Genomic DNA, 26,546 nt, shown 5'->3' on the forward strand with positions numbered 1-26,546 from the left:
GGCGGGTGAGGAGCTCCTGTCCCCTCTCTCCGTGTGCCCCGCCCGGTCCCGGTACTCGGCGCTGCTCCGGTGCCCACGGGAGGCGACGCCACATGTCCCTCCGCGGCACTCGTAGAGGGCAAAGCTCGCCGACTCACGGCCGATACGTGATCTGATTGGTTCCGCTGCCCGCCCGTCTGTGCCGCCGCGCGGCGCACCCCTCGCCCATTGGGTGTTTTAGGTATTCTGAGTCCTGATTGGCTGGGCTGGCGCAGGGCGCGCCCCCGGCTGGGCCAGGAAGTGAAGATGGTGGCGGCGGCGATGGCGGCGGATGAGGCAGGTACTGGCGGGTGTGGATGCTCGGGGTTTGTTCGCTGTCTCCCGGCTCCCCGACCCCGGTCTCCGGGGACCCGGGCCGGTGCTGAGCGCTGTCCCCGCAGAGCGGGCGCGGGGCCGGCGCGCAGCCCTGTCCTTCGCGACCATCGCCGTGGTGCTGGGACTGCCGCTGTGGTGGAAAACGACCGAGACCTACCGCGCTGCCCTGCCCTACACGGACATCGATGGGCTCGGCCAGCAGCCGGTGAGCGCCGGGCGGGCCCGGGGGTGGTTCTGGGGGCTCGGGAGCCCGGGCTGACGCTGCCCCTGTGCAGGTTCAGCTGGTGGTGCCCGTGGCCGTGGTCTTCGCCCCGGGATCGGTGCCCGGGGACCTGCCGAGGCCGCTGCCCTTCAGGGACGTGCAGGAGATGGAGATTTCCGTGAACCGTGAGAGACCCCCTTGTCTGTCCCTGCCCCGTCTGCTCCTCACGGGGGTAGCCTCGTCCTTTCGTGGGGGTCCCAACCTGCCCGTGGCTTCACTCCCCGGCAGCCCGGAGCTCCCGGGACCCCGAGCCCCCTTCACCAGCACCACCCTGCGCTGAGCTGGCAGTGCGGGGAGCAGGGGTGGGACAATGTGGTCCCAGAGTGCTGCAAGGAAGGGACCAGCTCCATTGCCTGGGGATGGGGACGATGGAGCCCTTGGAGGGTGGGATGTGTCTGGCTGGTGTGGGGCTGTCTCACTGCCGGTGTAGTGCCACATGCCATAGTGGTTCATCCCACTGGCACCCAAAGGACCTCGTGCCGTGTGTCCCCCTGGGGTTGTCCCTTGTCCCTGTGAGCACCAGGCTCACAGGGACAAGGGGATCAGCAGACTCACTCAGGTTTTCTGCCCCCCAGTGAGGACCAGCGTCACGTCCCGCTATGAGATGCGCTATCGCAGCACCACGGCTCAGGAAGAGGCAGCACTGGCTGCAGCGACTGCACGAGGTACCGGAGCAGGGAATTGCTGGGGAGCTCCTTTTCCTGAGGCTGGCACAGCAGAGAACACACTTTGCTTTGTGTCAGAGCGAGACAGGGATTGGAGTGAAATTCCCAACCCTGCCAGTGCTTCCATCTTCCCCAGAGGCTGATGCTGCTCTGTACCCGCTGCAGGATGCCACCTTGGGCTCTCTGACCATGTACGTGGTCCCTGAGACCTCCTCTCTCCTGCCTCAGGTAGGGAGCAGCACCCTGTAGTGTGTGCTTCACCCCTGGGAGGTGGCACGTGTCACAGGTGGCTGTCACAGGTGGCACTGTGCTGTTCTCAGGGCTCTGCTCCCACCCCTCACCCCGTGCCGTCCCCAGGGCATCAATGTCTACGTGGGGAAGCACCGCAGCGCCCTGGTGAGGGCTGGGGGTGGCCTGGCTGCCCTGCAGGCCCGGCTGAGGGAGGTGACACAGCTGATGTCCTTCACGGCCAGCTCCATCGCCGCCGCCCTCTCGGACCGTGTGCCCGACGGGCAGCTCGGCCCCGACGCACGGCGCAACCTGAAATCCAGCCTGGGTACGGATCCTCCATCCCTGCTCCCTGGGCTGGGAAAGCTGCCTGCTCCTGGGGAGGATGTTCCCAGGCCTCAGGAAACCCTCTGCTCCTGGGGAAGATGCCATTCCTGCTCTACTTGTGGCATCCCTGGATGCCTTGCGGGCTAACAGACTCCTTTGCCCGTAGCAGTTGGTGTCATCTCACACTGGGGTGGGCCTGGGAGGAGGGGACAGGCTCTGCTGCTCTGTCACAGCCTCGGTGGCTCACAGGCTGCGGGTCCTTGCAGGGTATGAGATCACCTTCAGCCTGCTGAACCCTGACCCCAAGTCCCACAGTGTGGACTGGGACATTGAGGGGGCTGTGAACCGCTTTGTGAAGCCCGTCCTGGACAAACTGAGCTTGGTGGCCAACTTTTCTGTGGATTCACAGGTGAGGGCTGGGAGAAATGGTGGGGAAAGCCCAGCCCTGACCTCCCTGGGGTGCACTTCTCTGCCAGCAGCGTGTCCCTTGTGTGCCTGCAGATCCTGTACTACGCCGTCCTAGGAGTGACACCACGCTATGACAAGGAATCCTCCAGCTTCCTCCTGAGTGCTCACAGCCTCCCACACGTCATCAACCCCGTGGAGGCCCGGCTGGGTGAGCATTGTGCTCGTGGCTCACTGGGATCTGTCTCACGGGACCATGGCTCCCTTTGCCCCCGGCCCATGTGAGAGCTGCTGGGGTGGCTGTGAAGGAGGAGCTGGGCTGTGGGCTGCTCTTGCTGTCCCTGCCAGCCACAAGAGTTCTGTGACTCTGTCCCACTGCAGGTTCCAGTGCTGCCTCACTCTACCCCGTGCTGAACTTCCTGCTCTATGTGCCAGAGCGCTCCCACTCCCCTCTGTACATCCAGGACAAGGATGGAGCCCCAGTGAGCACCAACGCCTTCCACAGCCCTCGCTGGGGTGGCATCATGGTATGGGAACCATGGGGGGGCTGGCAGTGCTGGGACAAGGTGGTGGCTCCCCTTTCCCAGCTGGTGAGCCTGTTGGCCCTGAGGCCCTGGCTATGCCTCATTAATATGCATTCCCACAGGTTTACAATGTTGAAGCCCCTGCCTCCCCCCAAGCCTCCCTCCCTCTGCATGTGGATGTGGACATGGCTCGAGTGATGGAGGTTTTCCTGGCCCAGCTCCGGTGAGGATGTGCTCTTCCCTCCCCAGGCCTCTGTGGAAATCATTGGGGTCAGAACAGGCTGTACCCAAACAGCTTGTTCACTCCCCCCTCCATGGGCTCTGGGAGGCTGAGGGTGGCTCTTTGTGGCCTTCGAGGTGCTGGCTACTGGCCATCACTGCTCTATGGCCAGGGATGCTGGCACATCTCCCATTTCCTCAGATAGGAGGCTTGGCTTATCATGCCATGCATCCAGGAGACAATTAGGCAGGACTGGGACTAAACACAACAGGGTAGAGGAGCAGGGAGCTCATGGGAATGAAGGCTTCTGATGTGGGCTGGGACCATCCCTTCTACTCCCAGGTTACTCTTTGGGCTGTCTCGGGAAGAGGTGCCCCCCAAGTTCCTGCTGGAAAACCCAGGGAATGAGGGGCTGGCTGACTGGGAGCTGGACCACCTGCTGTGGGCCCACACCGTGGAGAACATTGCCACCGTGTCCACCACCCTGACCTCGCTGGCCCAGCTCCTGGACAAGATCGGCAACATCGTCATCAAGGATGATGTTGCCTCTGAGGTAGGGCTGGGGAGCAGAGGGGGCTGAGTGTCCCTGTGCCCTCCCTGGCCAGGGACTGACCCTTGGTGTTGTTCCCACACAGGTGTACCGGGCAGTGGCCTCAGTGCAGAGCGCTGTGACCGAGCTGTCCCTGGGCCACCTGCTCGCAGCTTTCCAGGCCAGCAAGGAGGCTGTCACCTGCTCGGAGAGGGCCTTCTTTGACCCATCTCTCCTCCATCTCCTCTACTTCCCCGATGACCAGAAATTTGCCATCTACATCCCGCTCTTCCTGCCCATGGCTGTCCCAATTCTCCTGTCCCTGGCCAAGATTGTCCGGGAGACCAGGCTGCGCAAGAAGGAGCCCACCAAGATGGACTGAGCCATGGTGCCCTGCCTTGGGGCTGCCCCCACCCTGTGGGGTGGTGTTGTCACAGACTCATGGCCCAGACAGGCATTCCAGGGCCCAGGCCTGGCTGCTTGGCTTGGGTGTGCCAGGGCCAGGATGCAGGAGTGGGAAGAGAGGCTGTTTTGGGAGGTGGGAAGGGGTCTCAATTTGGGTGCTGAGCCCTCCTGCACCCACAGAGGCAGAGAGGGGAGGGAGGGTGCTGTCTTTGTGCACCCCCAGCTTGGTGCTGTATTCAGAAGAAGCTGCTGTGTAAATAAAGAACCCCCTGTTCTCTGGGGGGCTGATGTGGGGCTGTGTGAACCTCCTTTAGCCGTCTGAGGGGTATCTCTTGCCCACCCTTCCCCTGGCCCAGCTTTCCTGCCCCCACTCCATTGCTTTATGGGCTCTGGCTCCTGTCTTACGGATACTTAGCCAAAAATACTTGGTTGGGGAGGGGGGACAGTTCCTGGGTGGGGCAGTTCCTGGGGTCCATCCCGTCCATGGCCCCCGGGGGCATCCCGGATCCAGCTCCTCCACCGTGTGTCGCCTTGAGGGTGGTTGGGGCGGGTGTGAGGTCTGTCCCCACCTCACCTGGGGGGTTCGCAGGAGGGGAGACCCCAGTCTCCGGCAGAAGGGGTTTGCCCTGAGCCCCTGGCAGCAGCGTGGAGCAGCCGCTTCCCTTCCTTGCCCCGTTGCTCCCCCTCCCCGCGGAGCCGGGCGGTGCTGCGCGGCCGGGGGCGGGCCGGGGGCGGTGATGGCGATGCCCCTCCCGGTGCGGCGGCGCGCAGCGGGGCCGGGGCCGCTCACACCGGCGGCGGCGGCGGCGGCGGGGCCATGAAGGTGAAGAAGAGCGGCGGGGCCGGGGCGGCGGCGGCCAGGACCGAGGAGGAGCTGGGCCGAAAGGCGCTCATCGGGCCCGACGACGTGCTGGGGCTGCAGCGGGTCACCAGCGGTGCGTGCCGGGGATGGCGCGGGGGGAGGATGGAGACCGTGTCCCCGTGCGGCGGTTCCCGGGGGAGAAAGGGCAGCCGGTTCTCCTCTCTAAACCGGGGGGACAAGAGGAGCCGTTCGCCCTTTCGAGGGGGCTAACCCAGAGGGAAAAGGGAAGCGGTGCTCCCTTCCCGGGGGATAAGAAGTGGGGATGCAGCAGGGCAGGGGGCAGAGCCCGCAGCGGGATGTGCCACCCCGGGGGCTGGGGACCAGCGGGAGAACAGGGCAATGCCCGGAGCTGGGGGTGCAGCCCCCCAACTCTGCTCAAAGGTCGGTGTTGGGATGCTCCTCGCTGCTCTCCCCATCACCCCATTCCCTGTGTCTGCTCCCACCCTCTGCCCACGGCAATAGGACAGGCTGGATCCCTGGCCGCAGCATGGGGGGACTCCAGAGCAGCCCCCGACCCAGTTTCCCCCTCTCCAGTATCGCACCCGTGGTGTTGAGGGCATCTTGGAGGCGGTGGGTGGGAGTGTGTGCCCGGAGGGGCTGTTGTGCTTGGCAGAAGAGCTCGGGACAGCAGCACACAGGGCTGGGGCAAGGCCAGGACAGGGGGGAATGGCTTCACACTGATAGAGAGCAGGTTTAGATTAGATATTAGGGGGAAATTCCTCCCTGGGAGAGTGGTGGGGCCCTGGCACAGAGAAGCTGTGGCTGCTCTATCCCTGGAAGTGTTCAAGATGAGCTTGGATGGGGCTTGGGGAAGGTGTCCCTGCCCCTGGCAGGGGCTTGGAACCAGATGGTCTTTTAGGTCCCTTCCAACCCAAACCATTCCATGGCACTGCCTCAGGCCAGCAATGCCCAGGGACAATCTGCCCTGGTGTCCCAAAAAGTCCCTTTTCCATCTCCTAGGACCTTTGGGCTGTCTCTCTGGGCTGTCAGGGCTGAGGGGCTGCCCGGGGGTCTGGCTGTGCTCCCCGTGCCTCGCAGCACTCTGGTCTCAAAGCCAGCTCTGTGTCACAGGGGCTGTGCTGAACCCTGGAGAGGAAGGATGCAGCTGTGGGTGCTGCTGCGTGCAGGCAGCCCCGTGGGGCTGCTGTGTGAGCAGGATGGGAGGAGGACAGCCCGCCAGGGACTCGTGTCAGCCCTCAGGAAGGACTTACAGAGGCTCCTCTGAGAGGGGCTGCTGTTGCTGGGGACCTTTGGGTCCCTTCTGCGAGCTGAGCTGCTCTGCTGGTGCAGCTGCGTGATTCACTGCCCAGAAATGCCCTGCCTGTAGCAGGGAGAGCACGCAGCAGGCACTGAAGCATCCTGCCAGCATCCTCAGTTGGGTGGTGAATCCCAGCCATGGCTGTGTGAAGCTCTGTGTGCCCACTTCATGGCAGCCCCCGTGTCCCTGCCCTTGCCAGGGCTGTCTGGAGGGGACAGGGCCACCCCACACCCTTGCTGTCACCTCGTGTGGCATCAGTGGGGAGGGATGGTGCAAGCTCCTGCCTTCCCAGGGAGCAGGGACTGCTAAGCTGGTGAGCCAGGCTTGGAGCAGAGCTGGTTGTGGTCTGCCTCTTCCAGCCCTGGGTCAGAGTGCTCTGGAGCACAGGGAGGATGTGAAATGCATGAAAATGTTGTGTTCTCCTCCTGCTGTGAGACTTGCTGGTACCAGGGTCAGAGCCAGGCGCTGTGAGGATGTGCTTCCTGTCCTGCTGGAAGTGTGGGAGCCAGGAAATGCTCCCCACACCTGAAACCCTCAGTGAGTTTGGGGGTACAGGTAAACACAGCACCCATGTTGAGCATATTCTATCTTATCACCCAGGAACAACTCCCCTTCTCAAGCTCAGTTTTTGTCCTGGTGGGTTTAACAGAAAGCAAAGAATATTTTTCAGATTTTTAACGTCTAGTGGTTATTTGGGGTCATTTTGTGGCCTTTGCTCATTTCTACACCCTTAAAAACAGATGGCCAAAAATAGCAATGTGAAACTGTTCCACTCTTCTGCTTCAGGTAGGGGAGGAGGAAGGACCAAGCTGTGGGAGAGAAGTTCACAGCTGCCCCAGCCTTTTGGACGTGCTGGGTGTCAGGGCAGACACCACACCCTGTTGCAGCAATTCTGTCTCTGACAGGTTGGAGTTGAAGGAGGAGTTGGTGGTGGGGCTGCAGCAGAAATGTCCTGGTGCCCTGGCTGCCCTTTGTTGTTCCAGAGAGAGGATAATCCATCTTTATCCAAACTCATGGGCCAGTAGCACCTCAGCTCACGCATTGAGCTGTGTCCTGCCCTGGGGAGGGCTGGCTGTGCTTTAGGGCTGCTTCATCAACCAGAGCCCAGCAGGGCTTGGTACCACAGGAGAGTGTGTTCTAGGAATGCTCACACCAGGAGCAGGCTCTGTGTTTCTGAGCAGGCTTCCAGGGAGAGGGGGAATTCTGGCTGTAGCACAGGATGGTTTGGGTTGGAGGGGACCTTAAAAACCACCTTGTTCCAAGTGCCTCACCAGGAACAGGAGCACAGGAACCTTCCACTAGATGAGGTTGCTCCGAGCCTCACCCAACCTTTCCTTGAACACTTCCAGGGATGGGGCAGCCACAGCTTCTCTGCCCAGCCCCTGGCAGTGCCTCAGCAGCCTGACAGGGAAGAATTCCTCCCTAATCATCTTTCCATCAGGCAGCACAGCTGGGCTTTGCTCTCCCAGCAGGTGCAGCTGACCCAGTGTGAGCTGGCTGGGCCGGGAGGGTGGCGAGGCAGGATGTGGCTCTGTGGGCAGCCACAGGAGCCAGCTGGGCTCTGCTCTTAATGTGCTCCTAATAAGCTTAACTGGGGAGTTGTGTGAACTGCCCTGCACATTCTGTGTCCTCCCAGTGTTGAATTCCCCATCGGCTCTGGGCCCACAACGTTTCTGGGTCCAGCCTGGTGGATCTGGGATGCTGCCCTGGGATGTCTGGGCCTCCTGGCCAGGCTGGTCCTGGCTCTGCTCCAGCTGGATCAGGTGTAAGGCTGGAGAACCATTTCCCCTGCAATTAGTGAGATTTGTCACTCGCTCACACAACTGTGGTTGGGAAAAGCGGAAAAAGCTCATGACGTGATTAATTTAAGATTAGCAAAGGAGTGGGGCAGAGCTCAGTTCAAATTGCAATTAATTACTGAGGCAGCCAGAGCATCAGAGGAGTCAGAAGTGTAGCAAAAAACAAGCTCCAGCCTCTGAGGCTGGCCTGCTTATCACCTACACAGTTTGCCTGGAATACCAGATCAAATCTTACATTTTAAGTTTTATTCTAACGCTGATTTTATTTTAGGAGACCGAGGGGTTAAATCATTGATTACATGCTTGGAAACAGTTTCAAAACAAACCCTAAAAATAAGGAGCACACACGTAATCATTTATGAAAGTAATCTCTTCCTTGAGCTGTCACTTGGGATTTCTCTGAGACTTCTCTAGGCAGCTTTAGCTAAAGGCCAGCTTGGCACAGGGCTGCCTCCGTGGGTTAGGCAGGCCAGACCCTTCTTGAGGGACTTCCATACCAGTTTCCTGCAGTCAATTAAAGAAAAAAAAAACCCAAACAAACCATTTCCCTGTCCTCCCCTGCCTCAGCAGTCCTGTAAAGCTAAACCATCCAGGATCCATGTTCAAATCAGTTTCCAAATCCAGGGGGTTTCAATAGGCAGGGAGAGAGGGAGGCACTAACAGGAATGTGAGGCAGATGTGCATGAATCCATCTTCAAAGCTGCTCCTGGCCCATGACTTCCCTCCCCCAATTAATGGGGAGAATGTATTTTATGAGGAGCTCTGAGAGGAGCTGTGGGTGTCTGTGAGGTTAATAAATCCCTGCTCTGCCTTGTCCAGGGCTGTGATGTGTGGCTGTGTTTGGATGAGCTGATTTCTTGTTGCAGAGCCGTCTCCCAGAGCTGTGCCAAGCTCTCCCCACGACCCTTCCCTCAGCATCCCACACAGGCTGTGAGCTTCTCCAGGGCTCTGTGTTTCCCAAAGCCTCACAGCACAATAGGAGCTGTTAGGATTCCCAAGGGCAGCACACATGGTGTGGGATTCCTCCTTCTCCTAGGGTTGTGGGTTTGGGCCATCCCTGGTGGAAGTGGCAAAGGTAAGAGGAAAGCTGAGGGAGTCAGCCTGAGGGTCTGGGCAGAGCTAGGCTTAGGCTCAGCCCAAAAATAGCTGATTTAGTTGATGTTGTGCGCGTGGTTTCAGACTTTGAATGCAATCAGTGTGAGAAGGGGGCAGGAGAACGTGTTTGGGTGCCTTGGAAATGGGGGAAGAGCAGCTCCATCCACAGGCTGCAGGGCTGTGATCAAATTAATTGTGAGAGGGTGAAGTCTGGAAAGCTCTAGCTAAAATTAAAAAAAAAAAAAAAAAGAAAGAAGAGATGAGCAGGCTGCCACAAAAATCAGAGCCTGGTGAGTTGTGCAGTAGGACTTGGCCACTGAGGGGCTCTGGGGACCTTGGGGAGTGCCTCAGCCTGGAGCCTCCTGCCCTGAATCCCTCTGCTTCCTTGACAGTCAATGTGCTGCTGTGGAAAAACCCCTGTGGGATCCTTCTGGTGCAGGGTTTTCCCTCTGGGGCACTGCAGCAGCCTAATTCCAGTGCCAGGTAAGAGGGCAGCTGCTCCCTCCCTGTGCCACCCCCCTGCCTCTGCTTCTCCAAACCCCACGGTTGGGGTTGGAGGGATTTATTTTACAGGAGTAGATCCTGTTTCCTGGCTGCCTTGGTGGCACAGGGCTTGAACTGCTGAGGCAGAGGGCAGGGAAATGGTTTATTTTTTTCTTTAACTGAAGCCAGGCTGTCTGGGCAGGTGTATCAATAGCACCTGAAAGCTGCCCTGCCTTGCCCTCGGGTCCTGCTGCGTGCCCTGCGTCACTGCTCGGCCTCTTCGTGGGGTCTGGGCTATTTTTGCTTCCTCCTGAGACTCTTCAATCTGATAATCTCCTAATCTCCAGCTCCTGGCAATTCCTCTGCAGTTGTCTTGGCTTTATACCTGGCTTATGTCTTGGGAGGTGGCTTCAAAATAGCTCATGACCTTGTTGGTTAATGCATGTTAGGAAATAGGAGCCTTCTCATCCATTCCCTAAATTGTTGTTGCTGCCTGTGCTGGGGAGAGAAATTCCTGTTACAAGTCACTGCTGCTGCCTCAGTCTCTTGTACAGCATCCTCCTGATTTACACCCATTTCCAGGACCAAGTTTTCGGTTCTTTCTTACCCTGGGTGCACTCTGCTTTCCTTAGTGGGCTCTTAAGGCCTTAAAATAGGAGCTGCCCTATCTGAGATTAGACTCTGATGAGCACAGAAATATCCCTGGTGTCTGTGAGAGGGGACACGTGCTTCCTCCTGATTGCAGAGATGGAGAAGGGATCTTGAAAGGGAGCACAACAAAGAGTGTGAATCCTGTTGCCCATGAGCTTGTGATAAAATGGGCCTGGTGGGGTGGTTGCAAAGGAAATTTGGGAATACAGGATCAAATTTTAGCTTCCTGTCACGAGGAGCAAACCTGATCTCACTCATTTAAATGATAGAGAGAGGTCCAGAGGACAAAGTGCCTTTGTTTGCTTTCCTGTGTTATTTAGCTCTGCATTATCCCTCACCTTTTGTGCTCCTCTGTAGCACCAGCTGTTAAAATACACACCTGGAGTTCTGCACCAGGGTTCAGGATGTGCCAGCGTTCACAGGCAGTGCCTGCTGGCATTGTTCTGCTGGTTTATTTTGTAGTTTTGGTTGGGTTTGGCAGGGCAGGAAGGTTTCCTGGATAAAAGCTGTCTCTTTCCTGGGTTAGGCAGTGGAGGTACCACCTCAGAGCTGTACCAGGGGAAGGAGCACCTGCTGATTCTGAGAGCAAAGAGTGGTCTCAGAGACCACTGAACTGCTTGGGGTCACTTTGGAATCACTTTTTCCTACAAAGGGAATTGGAGAATTTGTGAAGGAATTAACTGAGCCAGATTCAGGAAGCCAAATCACCTCTGCTGCTTCCTCAGACCGCCATGGTGGTGTTGGTTGTGATCCAAACTCTTCACAACTGTCACAGGTTTTAAGATAGAAATTGTCTCTACAAGTGGGCAGTTGCAGATCTTTGGGTGTGATCCAGAGGTTATGGGAAAGAAGCTGGAGAGGCACCACCAGGAATGGTGATGTGTGAGTGAGAAGTGGCTGCCAATACCAGATTAATTGTTTTCAGGAAGGGTTTGGGGATGGAGGTCTGGGATATGACAATTCCCTGAGCTTTAGGAAAGGGTGGGAAGTACTCCTCTTTTGTGACCATTGTTTTTTTACGCTACTAAATATGTGTATTTATGGGTAAAAACCAATCTGATGGGTTTTCCATGGCAGTGCTGCTGTGTCCATGCCTTCATCCCTGAATCAGGTGAGTACTGAAGGCTCAGGGACACACCACGAGGGCTCAGTTATTAACAGGGAGGCAGCACCACCTGCTTCAGGGGAAGTGGAAGAAGCAATATTCTGTCCTGAGAGACCAACCCACCATTCTCTGTCACAATCCCCTCCACGGAGGTTTGATCTCCTCATTCCCAGCTGAAATAACCAGGGCTGCTGCCTCCCTTCCCCAAATCCTGGCGACGCCGAATTGGGATAAGGGAGGCAGATGAGACATTTCAGTGAGTCACGGAAGTGTGGGCAACTGGGCCCTACAGTAATTTAAAAATAAGTGTGTATGGGATGAGATTAGCAAATCTGACAGTGCTCAGCTAAGCAGAAGGATCTGCCAATTGCAAGCAGCCCATTCCCAATAAGACCTTCCAGTGCAGCCCCAGGCTCCTGTTACTCGTGGAGGAAAAAACCAGCACGTGGCTACTTTGATTGATTTTTGAACAGGAATAGCAGAAACAAATGTAATGCAGACTGAGAGGAATATATATTCCTCTGGTTTTTCTTTTTTTTCTTCTTCTTCTTTCTAGGAGACTGGGCACTGCCAGAGGAGGAAAAAAACCCCACTTGATTGCAGTATTCTGGCAGCTGATCTTCCCGGATGGCATCCAGTTGTATCTTAAAAAAAAAACCAAACAAACCCAACCAAAAAAAAGGGTTTAAAATATTATCAGGGCAAAAAGAGTTGGAAAATAACAGCGTAGGGGTGCCAGCATCAATGAGCAGGAGCCTGGTGGGGATTCTACCCGGGGTTTACTCCTCTTTGGAGGCTCTGCCTGGCTCTCCTCTGCTCCAGATGAGTCATGGACACTGTTACTGCAGCAACGCTGCTGCCAAGGAGGGGGATAAAGCCGTTGCCATGGTGCTGGATGGGCAGGAATTCTGCAGGAGTAGAAACACTTAATAATTAACTTGCAGCTTCAGATTTGCCAGCGTGCTCCAGGGAAGGTGTCCTGGGCTCCCGGGCTACTGCTGCCTGTTGCCAACAGCCTTCCCAGGGAACAGCCAGTGCCCTGGGCCCAGGGAGGGGAAGCTGGGCTGTGGGAAGCTGTGCCTGCTTCCATCAGTTTGTGTTTTGCATGCTGGTGCTCGGAGCTGGGAAGTTGTGGGACGGGTTAGGAATTGGGGTGGCTGATGTGTCAGAGCCCCAAAATCACAGGGTAATTGCAGGACATCTCCCTGAGGAATGCTAAACGTCAGGGCCTCAGGCAAGGGCTGGGTTTAAATTCCTGTCCTGTCTTCTTGGCTGCTGTTAAAGACACAAAAGGAAGATTTTTTGTGCAGTTCTTGGGATATTTGACCTAACACAGGCTTGTGTTTTCTTGTGGTAGTAAAAAAGGCAAGCTTTCAGCTTGTTCTTTCTGACAGTTTGGGTGCTGGTGTCAATTTTCCTTGTGCTGTGTTGATAGGGAGGAGGAAATCCCTGCCAAATGCCAGGGATGCTTTGAGCACTGTCCTCTCCCTGAACACCCATTTATAGAATTGTAGAAACTCAGAGTGTTTTGGCTTAAGAAGGACCTTAAAGATCATCCACTTCCACCCCCTCTGCCGTGCAGGGACACCTCCCACTAGACCAGGTTGCTCCAAGCCCCATCCAGGCTGGCCTTGAGCACTTCCAGGGATGGGGCATCTACAAATTCTCTGGCATTCCTTTGAGTATTCACCATATGGGGTTGTTGGAGAGCAGTAAAACTGGCCAGGGAGAACATTTAACACCTCTGTTCCTTGTACTGAGCTTATTTGGACAGTTCTCCAAGTTATGGAGATTTGGAAGGAATAAAAGGCTTCTAGGAAAGTGCTGGTGCCAGGTGTTCATGCCCAGGAGCTCAGAAGTTTCTCACAGTGGTCTTGGATTTCTTAGAGCTGTGCTGAAGTTGGGTTGGCATGGGCAGGTCTGGGCTCTGAGCACTTGTAACTTGTTTTTGTGTATTCAGGGACTGAGCCTCGGGTGGATGGATTTGCTGGAGTTTCAGAAATAGGAAAGCAGACAGAAATAAGTGATTAGCTCAGATTAACAGCAGGAATTAGTAGCTGAGAAAGTGTTTAGAATCAGAATGTTAAAGCATTATTTTCACCTTGGAACCTCCAGAACCAGTCTCCTACATCAATCAAATGTGCTGTTGTTTGAAAGCTGACCTGACTTGTCTGCATAGAGCATTTCTTTAGATTTGAGTTATTGGAGCTGCATTCACTCTGTGCTGGATGTGCTCCTTCCCCAGGGAGCAGGATGATTCCTATGCCAGGAGCTGGCTCAGGGCACAGCAAGGCTGAAGGCCAAAACTGTGGGGATTTGAGTAGTGGAATCCTCGTCCCTGGAAGTGTTCAAAAGGCCTGTGGATGTGGCACTTGGGACGTGGTTTAGTGGTGAACACAGCAGTGCAGGGTGAAAAGTTGGACTCAGTGATCTTAGGGGGCTTTTCCAACCTTAACAATTCTGTGATTCCATCTTTGACTTTCTCTCAAAGATACTCACAGCAGGGCAGGGCTCTGCTCCTGTTTTCCCAACACAGGGAAAGGCTTCAGCATTCAGTGCTGAGGAGAACAAGCCCTGGTGTGGGGAGAAGAGGCCACCCTTTGTCTGCAGAGGGCTGGAGCAGGGAGGTGGCACAGGGGAGGACACTCCTGTTCCAGTTAAGTGCAGTCAGCTTAGCTCCCAAAGCTGCTTAGCCCTTGCATTCTGCCACAGGGCAGTTTTTAAAACAGGCAAAGCCTCTTAACCCTGGAAAGGCTGGGATTTGATGGAGGTGCTGACTAGTCTGGGAGGAAATGGATGCAGGAGTTGCTGGCACGGAGCTGGAAAAAGGTGATGACCTCTGTGTGTTGGGGGAGAGAATTCTTTCCCCTGTCCTGTCTGAGCAGGGCAGTGTGAGCCTCCAGGACTGAGACTGTCTTCAGAGACATCAGTTTTGAATTAAAACAGGCAGCAGTGGAGATGTATTCGGGCTGCTCTCACTGCTGGTGTGGCCTCCAGAGAGCAGCCAGAAATTCCCAGTATTCCAGGGCAGCCTTCATTTAAATTTGCTTCCCCCCTGCAGATTATTTGTGCACTCCTGAGGAAAATGTTTACAAGATAGACTTCACCAGGTTCAAAATCCGGGACATGGAATCTGGCACAGTCTTGTTTGAAATCACCAAGCCAGCAGCTTCAGGTGAGTGCACACACGAAATAAGGCTTCCACGAACAAATGCTTTCTTTTGCCTTCCCCCACTCCTTTTACTCCACACATTTCCCAAAAGTAGCAGAATCTGTCCCCTGCAGGAGGGCTGGAGCCCCACCTTGCAGCAGGAATGTTTTTCAGGTGTCTCTTTGTACTAACAGGGTGAGCAGAGCTGGCTGCTGCTGTGCTCTTCCTGTTGCCATCTGTGAAGGGAAGGGACAGATGGATGTTGTAAACAGGAGCAGAGGAGGAGGAGGAGATCACTGGGTGGTTTTTTTTCTTGGCTGTTATTCAGCTTGTGCCCCCTGCACATAGTTTAGCTGTTAGTTTAACATCTCTCACTGAGGAGTCAGTATTGGTATTTCCAAAGGGGAGAAACTGCCAACAGGCAAATGAAACAAAGTGAACCTTTGCCTTTTATTTTTGGTCTGATTAATTTTTAGGTGCTACTTGTAAGCATCCAAATGTTGCCTGTTGCCAGTGGTGATACAAACCCAGGGCAGCCTTTCTTTTCCTGGCCAAACACTTTTAACCCTTCCCCACCTCCCTGCAGGCGAGAGGAAGTTTTCTGTAGCTTATAGGTAGCAAACCAAGCGTGCTAAGGGGAAATGGCTTGTCCACTGTCACTCTGCAGTCCTGATGTGAGGAACAGAAATCTTCTGGATTTCTATTCCTCATCCTCTAGCAGATGAGGAGTAGAAATCCAGAAGAGAAGCAATTCCCCAAACCAAAGGGCCACCTCTCAACATTCCAACTCTGAGTGCCCAGGGCTGGACACCTCCGGACAGGAGGAGGGGAGAGCCCCAGAGCGATTCCCTGCCTTGGGTGGCACGAGCACACCACCAGAGGTATTTCCCCAGAGTTTGTGCTCCTCAGGCAGCTCTGACAGAGCTTTCTCTGGGCTTTTGCAGAGCGGGAGCACAATGACAGGAAGGACGTGGACCCCAACGCCGGACGCTTTGTGCGCTATCAGTTCACGCCCGCCTTCCTCAGGCTGCGGCAAGTGGGAGCCACGTGAGTAACCCCCCCTGCTCCTTGGCCTGGCACACAGCACAGCTGAGATCTTAGGGGAAAAAACCCCTCTCTTCCATCTTCATCCTGCCAGGAAGGTGATGGGACAGGCGGCTTTTTGATTTATTTTGAGGCTCTCCAAATCTCTGTCGCTTTAGGTTTAGTCAGGGGTGGGTCTGGTGCTGAAGAGATTGGTGCTAAAAGAGGCAAAATAAAGTGGGGAGGCTCTGGGGAGACCTTCCAATGCCTGAAGGGACTCCAGGAGAGCTGGAGAGGGACTTTTGGAAAGGACCTGTGGTGGCAGGACAAGGAGAAATGATTCCCAGTGCCAGAGGGCAGGGATGGGTGGGATGTGGGGAAGGAATTGTTCCCTGTGGGTGCTGAAGCCCTGGCACAGGGTGCCCAGGGAAGCCGTGGCTGTTCCATCCCTGGAGGTGCCCACGGCCAGGCTGGATGGACCTTGGAGCAAGCTGGGATAGAGGAAGGTGTCCCTGCCTATGGCAGCTTTAAGATTTTTATCTAATGCTGTGCTGTGTCCCTGTAGAATGCTCTAAGTAAAAGAGGAAACAATAATTTGATTGGTGCTATTGCTTTATATTTTTGGCTTTTTTTTTTTTCTTTTTTTTTTTTTTTTCCAGAGCTCTCTTCTGCCTTGCAGGAATATTGCAGATCTTACTGAAGCATGAAAGCTCACGTCAGTTTTACCCTTCTTTTTCAGGGTGGAATTCACAGTAGGGGACAAACCCATTAATAATTTCCGTATGATTGAGCGGCACTACTTCCGTGACCAGCTGCTGAAAAGTTTTGATTTTGAATTTGGCTTCTGCATCCCCAGCAGTAAAAATACTTGTGAGCACATCTATGAATTCCCCCAGCTCTCGGAGGATCTCAGTAAGTTTTTTTGTTATAAACTTTTCATTTCTGGGTTGTCACACCATGAGGTTCATCTGAGGTGCTTTGGGGGAGCCCTTTCTTAAAAGCTGTCTCTAGAGAGTGGGTTGGGTAGAATAATTCATCCTTTTATATCTGTGTTAACACTGATTTTGTTTTCTAGTAGGATGTATCTCATCACACACCAGGCAGTTGCTTGGGTTTGTGGTTTTTTTTTTTTAATTCATAAAAGGGAAGCTTTGGTATCAGGGAGAAAAAAAAGATAATTGTGTTATAAAACAAGGAAAAAATAAGATTAAAAAGACATCCAATAAATGGATAACTTAAATGTTATGATCTGTTTTAATGTTTGATGTGCTATATTGTGAGCTTGAGAGGTTTTAGTATGAACATAACTTTTATTTCCTCTCCTCTCTCCCAAGACAATAGCACAAGCACTAAATCTCTGTGATTTTCCTCTTTACAACCCCTAATTGTGTGTGTCAGCACTACTATTGCAGTCTGTGGAAAATACAGTGAGGCTCTGCTGTCAGAACAGAGCAAATTTGAGTTTGCTGTTTTATCACTGTTTTTAAAAACAAAACAAAAAGAACCCCAACCCAAAATGTTCTTATTCTGAGGTCCTCTTTATATGGTGCCATAATATATTTGGATTATGAACATTTTTCACCCCTGAAATTGTTCAAAGAAAGTGTGGGTGTGGCACAAGGGTTTTGTGAATTCAGGTTGGATTTTAAGGCCTTCAAGGGCTTTTCTAACATAAAAACTCCATGATTATGGTTGAATTATTTAAAAGATACCAACAAGGAGTGGTTTGGGCAATTCCCATTTGGGTTTTGGTTTTTCACCTGATTTTGGGGGATGCTGAACAAGGCTTGAGCCCAGCTTTGGGGAGTGTCCCTGAAATAAGGGTCTCCTCAAGCCAGGTCTCATGAACTCTTGGAGATCTATTTCACACCCAAGATAGGCTCAGCTGCCTTAGAAGGCATAAAACCAGCAGGATGGCTTCTGTGGTAGTGTTGGAAACAAAATAGTTTTATTAAAAGGCAAAATAACAGAGAAAAACCGAGCCAGGTGCGAGGGGTCCTTGCCCCTGGTAAAACACCCCACAAAAGCCATTAGATTCTTTGTTCTCTTCTTTTTCCATTAAATTGCTCAGGTGGGACTTTTTGTCTCCTGTCCCAGTTAGAGGTGAAGCCCCCCAGGTCCTATGAGGTGTCTTTTCACCTAATCGAGGAGAGAAACTCCCTGGGCTCTTGTCCTTTTTGAGGAGACAAAGGACGGTTTTGTCACTCCCTTAACAGGGAGCACATTCCTGAATGTCCCTGTTAATTGGTTAATTGGGTTGTTTTTCCCCTCACAGTTCGAGAGATGATCCTGCATCCCTACGAGACACAGTCGGACAGTTTCTACTTTGTAGACAACAAGCTGGTGATGCACAACAAGGCAGATTATTCATACAGTGGAGGACCTTGAGCGTGGGCTGGGTGGCCCCAGCCGTGCTGGCCTCCCCTTCCCTCTGGAAGTCGTCAGGGATTCCCAACACCTCCAGCTCCTGCAGTGTCACCTGGACAAGGATCCACCAACCAAGGACTCTTTGCCGCAGTAGGAGTTTCATGACATCTCTTTTGAGCTTTGAAGCAGACCCAGTTCTTCAGAAGTTTTAAGCTAAAAATGATCTTTGGATACCACTTCCCTAAGTTCTTTTAAGTGTCTGCTTTGAAAATGGCCTTGTGGGACCTGAGGGGTTTTGCCCTAATTCTGTGAATTTATGTTCTTGCCCTCGAGTATCTTTTAGGATTGCTTTCCCAAAGGATGTAATCAGAGAAACCCTGGGAGTGGATGGATGCAAAGGCAGAGGGTTGGGTGGTTGTTTCTCTTTGTGGATGCTTCAAAGGCCAATTTAACTTGTCCAGCCTGTTGAAAATATCGAGCAAAACATCTCACAAAGGCAAGTTTCATCTTTAGACTGGCTCTCTCCATGAGTATTTCATCCTTTAGTTTCAATCCTTCTGTGTAATGTTCTGTTTAACCTTGGAAACACCAGAACCTGCAATGAAGAGCAGCAGCTCAGTGACAGAGCTGTGTTAATTGGGTGTCTTTACATTTACATTCCTTTTACATTTCAGATGAAGGTAAAATGGCATTGGGGCTCTATGAACCTCCATAAGTACATTCCACTGATTTCAGTTTTTTGCAGAATAATCAGGAAAGCCAGAAGGATTTTAGCTTTATTTAACATTTTTGCTTTATTTAGCTTTCAGCCTTTTCATGCCACACATTTCCCATGTGCATTTTTTCATCTCTGCTCGATACCAAGATAAGGACTTCAGCACTGCTTGTTAGAGCAACATTTTAATTGTCTAGGGCAGCTGGGGAGTGTGGAATTTCCAATTTTCTATGTGTATCTGCATTTAAAGGGTTTCCCCTTTGTTAAAAACATTTCTCATCAGATAATCATACAGGTGAAGTTAAATCTAATGATCTATAACTTTAACACGCAGCAAAAAAATTTAACAAGAGTTCTCTCTTCTCTTCTGGAAGAAGTTTAACACCAATTTAGCCCAAGAAATAGCAACACCAAGAATAAACAAGTGTGGGGTGACCTGTTGTCATGAAACCCTTACTCTGAAGGTCAGTTCGCTGATACTTAAAAAAATAAAAGAAAAAAAAACCCAACAAAAATAAAAGACAGTTGCAGTCTGTAGATATTTCTATAAATACTTGATGTCTCCATGTCTAATTCTGTGAGTTGAAGTGGAACATTCTATGTTAGCCTCAGATAGGTGTAATAATTGTAATAATTTTTATAAAAATACCGTTTCCAGTCGTGATCAGCATCTCTGTAGTCGCAGCCTGTGTCAGACAGGACAAACAATTCCAAGTGTAGCCTAAGGCCAGGGAGGTTTTTGTGCTCTTGTTGGGGTTGTGGTCACTTTTCAGTGTGTCACCATTTGTATTTGGCTTGGCTCTTTTGACTGCTGAGAGAGGAGGCAGTTTTTAAAAAAAAAAACCAAAAACCCAGTGATTTTAGGTTACAGCACAGTTTTTATTAAGCTTGGTAGCTACAAAAGTGTGTCAAGTTCACTGATTTTACACAAGGAGTAGCTTATAGTAATTCTTATCACAGTGAGCCTTGTGTTTATCACTATTTTTTGTCTCCAGTGTGTTAAATCATACAAGTAGCCTACAGCTGACTGAGCAGTTTGAGAGATACAAAGGATTTCCTCATTATTTGTGCAGTACTTTGAGCTACTGACCATTAATTTTATAGCACAATAATTACTAAAGATGGAAATAGTTTCAAAAATGCTTTCATTCCTCCCCATCTTCTTTTTTTTTTCGTTAAATCAGGGCTGTTAAGTCATATCTCCAATGAAATTTTGCAAGTTTTAAGTATTTCTGAGCTTTGTTTCTATTTGCAGGAGAAAAAAAATTCTAATTTAAAGACAAAATAGAGTGAATGTTTATAATTACCACCCTGTACAGGGTTTTTTTGGGGGGTTATTTTTCACTGTTTATAACAGTCACTTCAGTGCATAAGATTTTTAAAAGACTTTAAGGAATTGAATTTGCCCAGAATTTCCAGCCATCTATTTAGAATGTTGTGATGAGATCAGTTGTACTTTGGTGTGGACTGTTGGGTCATTTGATGGAGTTTCCTCTGAAATAGTTATGTTCTGCTCCTTTTTTATGCTATCTCCTTTCAAGACTTATAAAAAAGGGAGTAATTCCATAAAAATATTACTGTAATCAAGGGAAATTTGAGTGGTAGACATGCTCTTTATAAATGAACCAAGAGTCGTGTTCCCAGGAGTGCAGAGTGTGGATGGCATTTCTGACATTTTTTTAGGGTAGTTTTGAGGTTTAACACAAGAGGATGAATTATCAGCTGCTCCTCTCTGAAATATTTTATAATTCAGATTATATATGTAATAATTCCAGTCTCACAGAAAATGTAGGGTGAATCATATGGGAGATATTACACTGAGTGATTTTGTTGCCTAAATATTATTAGGAATATTTTAAGCCAGAAATAAAGATTGGACAATTTCAATAAAATAAATTTCAACCAATTTTAGCTCTAGCCTTTCAGTCAGGACAATTTTAGTCTTATTAAAAATCCCCAGAGTTTATCACAAATAACAAATTCTGCTTCCTAAACCAAGGCAAACAACAGAAATTTCAGTGGGAAATGCAATGAAAGTGCTTTTTTCTGTGTCCCACTGAAGCAGTTATCACTGCTATCTCTCTGTTTCACTTGGCAGCTCTCTGCCAGCATTTCCTCAAGGCCATCCCCATCCACAATCTTTGCAAACACGTGGGAATCACTTTTCAGGAGAGATTCTGTTCCTTTCCCACCTGCTCATGCAGCAGCATCACGTGTGGTGCTGACATGAGGCACATAAACAGCATTAAAAGAATGTTTCTTCAAAAACTGTGGCTGTAGAGTTGCTGTTTTCATTCCACTTATGTCCTTGTTTTGCTTAAAAACCACCTTCAGAATTTAGTGTTAAAGACCAAACTTTGTGCAGCACCCAGAAATTTCAACTTCCTTCTGAGAGGGAGCTGAGTTTGCAGCTCAGTTGTGAAACCCACATTTTTTCCCCTTAAATTGGCAGCTGGTTCTTATTATAAACCAGTTGAGAATGAAGTCTTAGCAACATTGTTCACAGAAGAATTTGTTAATCTTCTTGACTAGCTATTATTTTGTATTTTAACATTCATCATTATTTGGGTTTACTTTGGAAGTTCATTGCGAAATCACCAAATATTGGCTCTGGGAAAAAAAGAATTGTTGTATTTTCTTCCTTGATCTCATTTTAAACATGACTTTAATTAGCACTACAGCTTTGTTTTAACAAGCCAGCCTGGCAATTTGGGATCTGAATTTCTGAAAGTGAAAGAAAACATCCAAGAGCTAACCAAGATTATCTGCTAATAATGCCCTCTGTTTCCTGTCATAAAACAGGATTAAGTGTGTGCTTTACACAGTGACTTAATCTTGGGAAAAGAAACTAAGTCTCTCTGAGTGCTAATAGTGACATAATTTTTCTGAGAGACAGGGAAATTACAGCTCAACACATTCTTTCAGGGAAATTATAATTTGACATATTTTCTTCACTTTGTCAGTCTTGGATTCCTTTCATAGTCAGGGTTTTTAAGAAAAGCAGCAATAGATTGGTGGTGAGCTGCATGCTCTAATAACTCACACTTCTGTGGCAGGGAGAGAACCTTTTTTTTTTTTTTTTAAATAATTAACACATCAGCTGTGGTTGAAAATCTAGAAACTTTGCTCTCAGTTCAGTGGCAAAAGCCAAAATTGTTTCTGTGAATTATCCCTTATGTGGTGACACTTCTGAAATAGAAATGATCCACCCTTCCTGACTCAGAAGAGTTTATTTATTTATTTATTTATTTTAAGGTAGAAAGTCTCCCCAGAGTTGAAAACAATCTGCTGGGGTTTAGTTCTTGCTCATAATCTCTTTCTATGTCTTGTTTTTTTGAGCAGGTCAGTAAGATGCTCTATTTTCCACCTCTGTCCTCTTGAGTTTTATTCCAAAATCTTGTGTAGTGTCTCAGTGGTGGCTGGCTGTGTGTGAAACATGCAGGCTACTTCCAAAATCCCTTCAATTTGAGAAAAAACTGTTAAGGTATACTGACAATTATCCTACATATCAACCCATAAAAAATAAACCCCAATCTTAAAGACAAAAGCCACAGGGAACTTTTAGTCATACAAAGATTGGGGCTATTTAAGGTAAGAAAATGCTAATACCCAGCTGTCATATTTAGTAAGTATTATAAAAATGCTCTGTTAATTATTCATAGCCTGGAAAAGATGGTTAACAGCTCAGTTTTAATTAGATCTGGTTAGGAAGGAAACCATAGAAATCATTGCTGTCGTTTGGGGCTGTGAGGCAGCAGCTGGAACCGTGTGTGTGGCACAAAATTTGGGCAAGTTTGTCTGCATTTGGGGGGAAAAGTGAGGGAAAGGAGGACAAGGACAGAAAAAAAGATTAATTTCAGCTCTTTGGACCCAAGAGCTTCAAGGCCATGGTGAGTGACTCAGTTTTCTCCTGGGTCTGAGGCAGCTGGGAGCTCCTGCTTGTGGTTCTTCTCTCTACCCCCAGCCTAAACACTGCCTAAATTTATAGAGGCTTTTCAATATTAATGTTAAATACCACTGAGAGTTCATTTTATTTAATCCACTTGGAAACTGCTGATTTGTTTGAGGGCTGTGATGCTCCAGGTCCCACCTTGCAGCTCAGCTGTTCTCCCCATCACTGGTCAGTGGGTGAAATGGTGTTTGTGTGTCTGCAGCCCCCCAAAAACCCCCTGTGCTCCTGCCTGCTCTGGTGTCTGCTTGTATCTGAATACACCCAGCAAACCTGTTTGAATGTGACTTTTTTTTGTTTTCCTTGGCATAGAAACAGAATTGTCTGTATTAAAATGTATTTATAAAAAAAAAAAATCTATTTTTTGTGAAAGGAAAGTAGGATTCTGGTTACTATACCACTGGGAAAATGTTAGGAGCATTTTTACTGAGTTAATTTCTAATTCTTTGTACCTTGGTAGTGATTTGTTTGCTAGGAGAACATCCACTGTGGCCCATCCTGTGGCAATGCAATGCACTGTCATGCAGAGAATCTGGTTTTCAGAAAACTGGGAGCCCTTTGTTTCCTTTTTGGGACAGGAGGGAACTGAGGAGATCACCAGGAATAGAAGGAACCTTGGCACAGAATCCATTCTGTGGCTTTGGCTTCAGCCTGTTTGACTTTTTGCAGATTAAGTAGAGAGAGAGAAAAGATTGAGACTTCAGGATTAAAAAGAAAATTAGATGCTACAATTTAGTCTTCCTGTAGGAGAAGGAGAGTCCTTAAATTAATTTATACAAGGTTTAAATAGGGACTGCACTTGCTTCAATTGGTTTAATATTGGCAGCTTAGTCATTGATGTGCATCCTAGGGAATATGCTTAACTTATTCCATTACCTTGGAAAATGGTTCAAAAACATGTCACTTCCATTAGCAAGTGTTTCTTCTCCTGTAACAAATTGCAAAATGTAAAAAAAAAAAAAAAAAAAAAAAGAAATAAATTATTGATCCTAGAAACGAGGGTGATTGTCTGTTTTATTTAAATGTTTCTGTGAAAAAAACATTCAAAACTTCATTTCAGGTCTCTTCCATCAATATTCAAACTCCAGCTTTTGTGCAGATGTGTGTGAGCAGCTTCATTTTGTGGTGATTGATGGAAAGACTGCAGCAGTTTGGGTAGTTCTGTGGGTAAAATCATCACATTAAAAGTGTTCAAGTGGGATTTAACTTTCAGATTGGGAAAATGTCTTGGGGTGTAATTAAAATAAATTGGTATCTATTACATTAGTGGCACTTTGGAGTTGCACAGATCACAGCTGTGCATCAGGTTGTGATTTAAAAAAAATCGCAAGTTTGAAAAGTCAATTTGAGAATTTGAAAAAATGAAAAATGTGAAAAATAAATTAGTTTCAAAGTACATTAACAGAACCTTGGAGTTCCCTGGGTCACTCTTATGCACCAGGTTGTGCTTCTGGAGAATTTCTGGCTGCACTTTGAAGAATCAAGTTTTGAAATGAATGTGAAAATTGCTGTCTCTGCTTTATTGACTAAAACTGAACCAGCTGCTCAGGCTGAAGTGAGTTTTACTGTGGTAATTCCATCTTGGTGGCTTTGATATTTTATTCAGACATTCCTGGGAACACCTCTGTGTTTCTCTGGGAGCAGAACAACTCTCAGAAGAAGAGAAGTAGGATGGTTTTGTTTGAAAATATCTTCTGTAAGTAATTTTGATTCCCCAGAATTCCTGGGGACTCCTCACTGCCACAATATCCTGGGGGACATCTTTGTGTGCTGGAATTTGAGTGAGGAATTTATTAATACAAGGGTTTCCCTTTTGGATTGTGACTTGGAATTCTTGCAAGGGCTGGATGCTGATTCACAGAATACCTAAAAAGAAAAAAAAGGACACAATCAGTGCTAATAACTAATAAAGCAGGTTAAACAGTCTCTCTGATTACCTAGACTTGCTTAGAAATCTGACATTGCGAAGAGCCTTAAAGGACAAAAAAAAAAAAAATTTATTCCCATGAAAACTTCACAGTGTTAAATGTCTGCCAAAAATATCCTGCATTACCAATGTTCCCCCACCTTTAGCTGGTTTGTCAGTCTCATTTATTAATAAATATGCCTAATCATTCTGGAGATGTTCCCTGCTTCTCCTCAGATTCTTATTTCCTTTGGCATTTCTCAGCTGCTGAGTTATTGTGGCAAATCTTATGTGTTCACCCCATGTTTCTATTTTATTTGTCATTGTTCAAGGGCGTTCATCTATCTCTGACTTGCATTCCCTTAATGTTTTTCACTTGTAGCAAGAACACTTCTCAGTGACAAAGTACTCCAAATTTCCCAATTTTCCTCTCCAACACAATAGATCTTACTTTAAAGATAATTTTAGAGATTACTGACATCTCTCATTGCATGCTAGGATAACCCAAACCCATTTATTCTCCCTATTTGAGCCCACAAAATAGAGCAATTCCTTTACAGAGATGATTTTTTTCCCTTCATCAGTGCTGTACAAGAACTTAAAATAGGAGGTGAAATCATCCTGGATGATGTATTTTAATTAAAACTACAAAGAGAATTTAGGTAGGTAGAACATAATTGCAGTTGGATGATTCCCAGCCCTTATTTTGAAAACTGACTTGGGACCTTATATAACAAAGGCTGTTTTATTTAATAATAATTTAATTATTCTAGTGGAGGGTGTAAACCATGTTAACGAAGCTGCATATGAAAGTAATCTGTAGCAAGAAATAAAAACAGGCAGGGAATTTACAAACAGCAATGGAGAAAACACATAATTAAATTTACTTTATGAAAGGGAGATAACACAGACAGGAGAGGAGAGTTCCAAACACCTTCAGTTCTTCCTTTCCTGTGGAATGAGAGGATAAATCCATGGGAGGGGAATAACAATTGGGATTAAATTAGATATGAGGAAGAAATTCTTCCCTGTGAGGGCGGTGAGAGGTTGCCCGGAGAACAACATGTGCCAGGCCTGAAAGCTAAAAATATTTAGACTCTATTTTGGTAAAAAAACAACCCAAAAAACCAGCCAAACACCAGACCCAACACTCCAACTCAGACTTTGTTTTTCACGAGTTACTTGGAGGGCACAGTGCCCCAATGCTGTGCCCGTGTTACTCTATCCACTGGCATTTGACTGGGGTTGAAAATCATGTTTTCATTTCCCCAACGCATTCCTCACCAGCCTGATCTATAATTAAGTGTCTAATTAAACCTGCTGCCTGCTTTGATGTCTGCACAGGTTCCTAAATCAGGAGAACAGAGGGTTCACTGTAACCCTTAAAATTAAAATGTGCGCAGAGACACCTTAGCGCGAGTTCAGAGGAACAACATTGCCCCAGACACACCAAGGCTCTTCAGCACCCAGGTGTCAGATTTTAAAGGTATTTCCCCACTGGAATTCATCAGCTGGCATTGCTCATCACCCAAATTTGAAATAACAGAAATATTTCCTGGCAGCTGACAAGCACAGGGCTGTGCTTCCTGTGGCTGTGTGGCAAGAGGTGCTTGGAGGAAACACAAACACGAGTGTCACCCCTCAGATAACTTTTAAGAGCTATTATTTCAGCCTAGGTTTAAATTTCTGCAAGATATTTTAAGATGAGAAAGATCCTTTCCAGCCAAAGTACAAATTTGCCCTTTTTTATGCTTTTAACGCCGACTAAGCGTTGCGGCTTTCTCCTAGATCGACTGGATATTTGGGAGAAAATATTTTTTCCTGTAAGTTCTGTATATTTTAGGAGTTTTTTTAATGTTCTGAAGTTGTTGTAGGGGGAAAGGCAAGAATAGAGGGAAAGGTAAGTAAAATAAAAGCCTCAAGAGATCGCCGGGGCCTGGTGCCTCAGCAGGCCCGAACACGCCGGGCTTACTCATCGGCTTGAAATTAACTTCCAGCAGCTTCCTGGGCAAGCAAGATCTTGAATTCTGTGCTCAAATAATGTGAATTCCCTTCTCCAGTGGGTTTTTGGGGCAGATGTGCTTTTGTCTGAGCTCTCAGTGGGTTTTGTTCCCTCAGCCACCCGGCCTAGGCCGCTGCCGGAATGAATTTCCTGGTGCCGGTGGTGTGAGTAAGGAATTAATTCATGTGACTAACGAGGGCCAGGCCTAATTGCTCCTGTCAGGAATAAATCCCTCATGGTTTTTCTGTCCCCTCCTGTGCC

The 26,546-nt window shown here is 49.0% G+C and overlaps 2 protein-coding genes across 2 annotated transcripts; both read left to right on the plus strand.

Annotated features, from left to right (window-relative positions):
• The first annotated feature begins 259 nt into the window (after positions 1-259).
• On the plus strand, positions 260-4,207 carry PIGS (phosphatidylinositol glycan anchor biosynthesis class S). The gene is made up of 12 exons (XM_084218978.1): positions 260-319; positions 420-559; positions 630-741; positions 1,192-1,281; positions 1,418-1,509; positions 1,639-1,837; positions 2,103-2,245; positions 2,338-2,452; positions 2,623-2,768; positions 2,888-2,988; positions 3,328-3,538; positions 3,621-4,207. The coding sequence occupies exons 1-12, from the start codon at positions 286-288 to the stop codon at positions 3,894-3,896; spliced, it is 1,659 nt and encodes a 552-aa protein (XP_084075104.1). The 5' UTR covers positions 260-285; the 3' UTR covers positions 3,897-4,207.
• Positions 4,208-4,736: 529 nt separating this feature from the next.
• UNC119 (unc-119 lipid binding chaperone) lies at positions 4,737-17,734 on the plus strand (the record flags this gene model as incomplete). Its single annotated transcript, XM_084218862.1, has 5 exons — positions 4,737-4,854; positions 14,234-14,347; positions 15,268-15,370; positions 16,086-16,258; positions 17,622-17,734. 5 exons carry the CDS (start codon positions 4,737-4,739, stop codon positions 17,732-17,734), a joined length of 621 nt encoding a protein of 206 aa, XP_084074988.1.
• Between the last annotated feature and the right edge of the window lie 8,812 nt (positions 17,735-26,546).

The sequence above is a fragment of the Fringilla coelebs genome (assembly GCF_963513975.1).
Source record: "Fringilla coelebs genome assembly, chromosome: 20".
Taxonomy (NCBI): domain Eukaryota; kingdom Metazoa; phylum Chordata; class Aves; order Passeriformes; family Fringillidae; genus Fringilla; species Fringilla coelebs.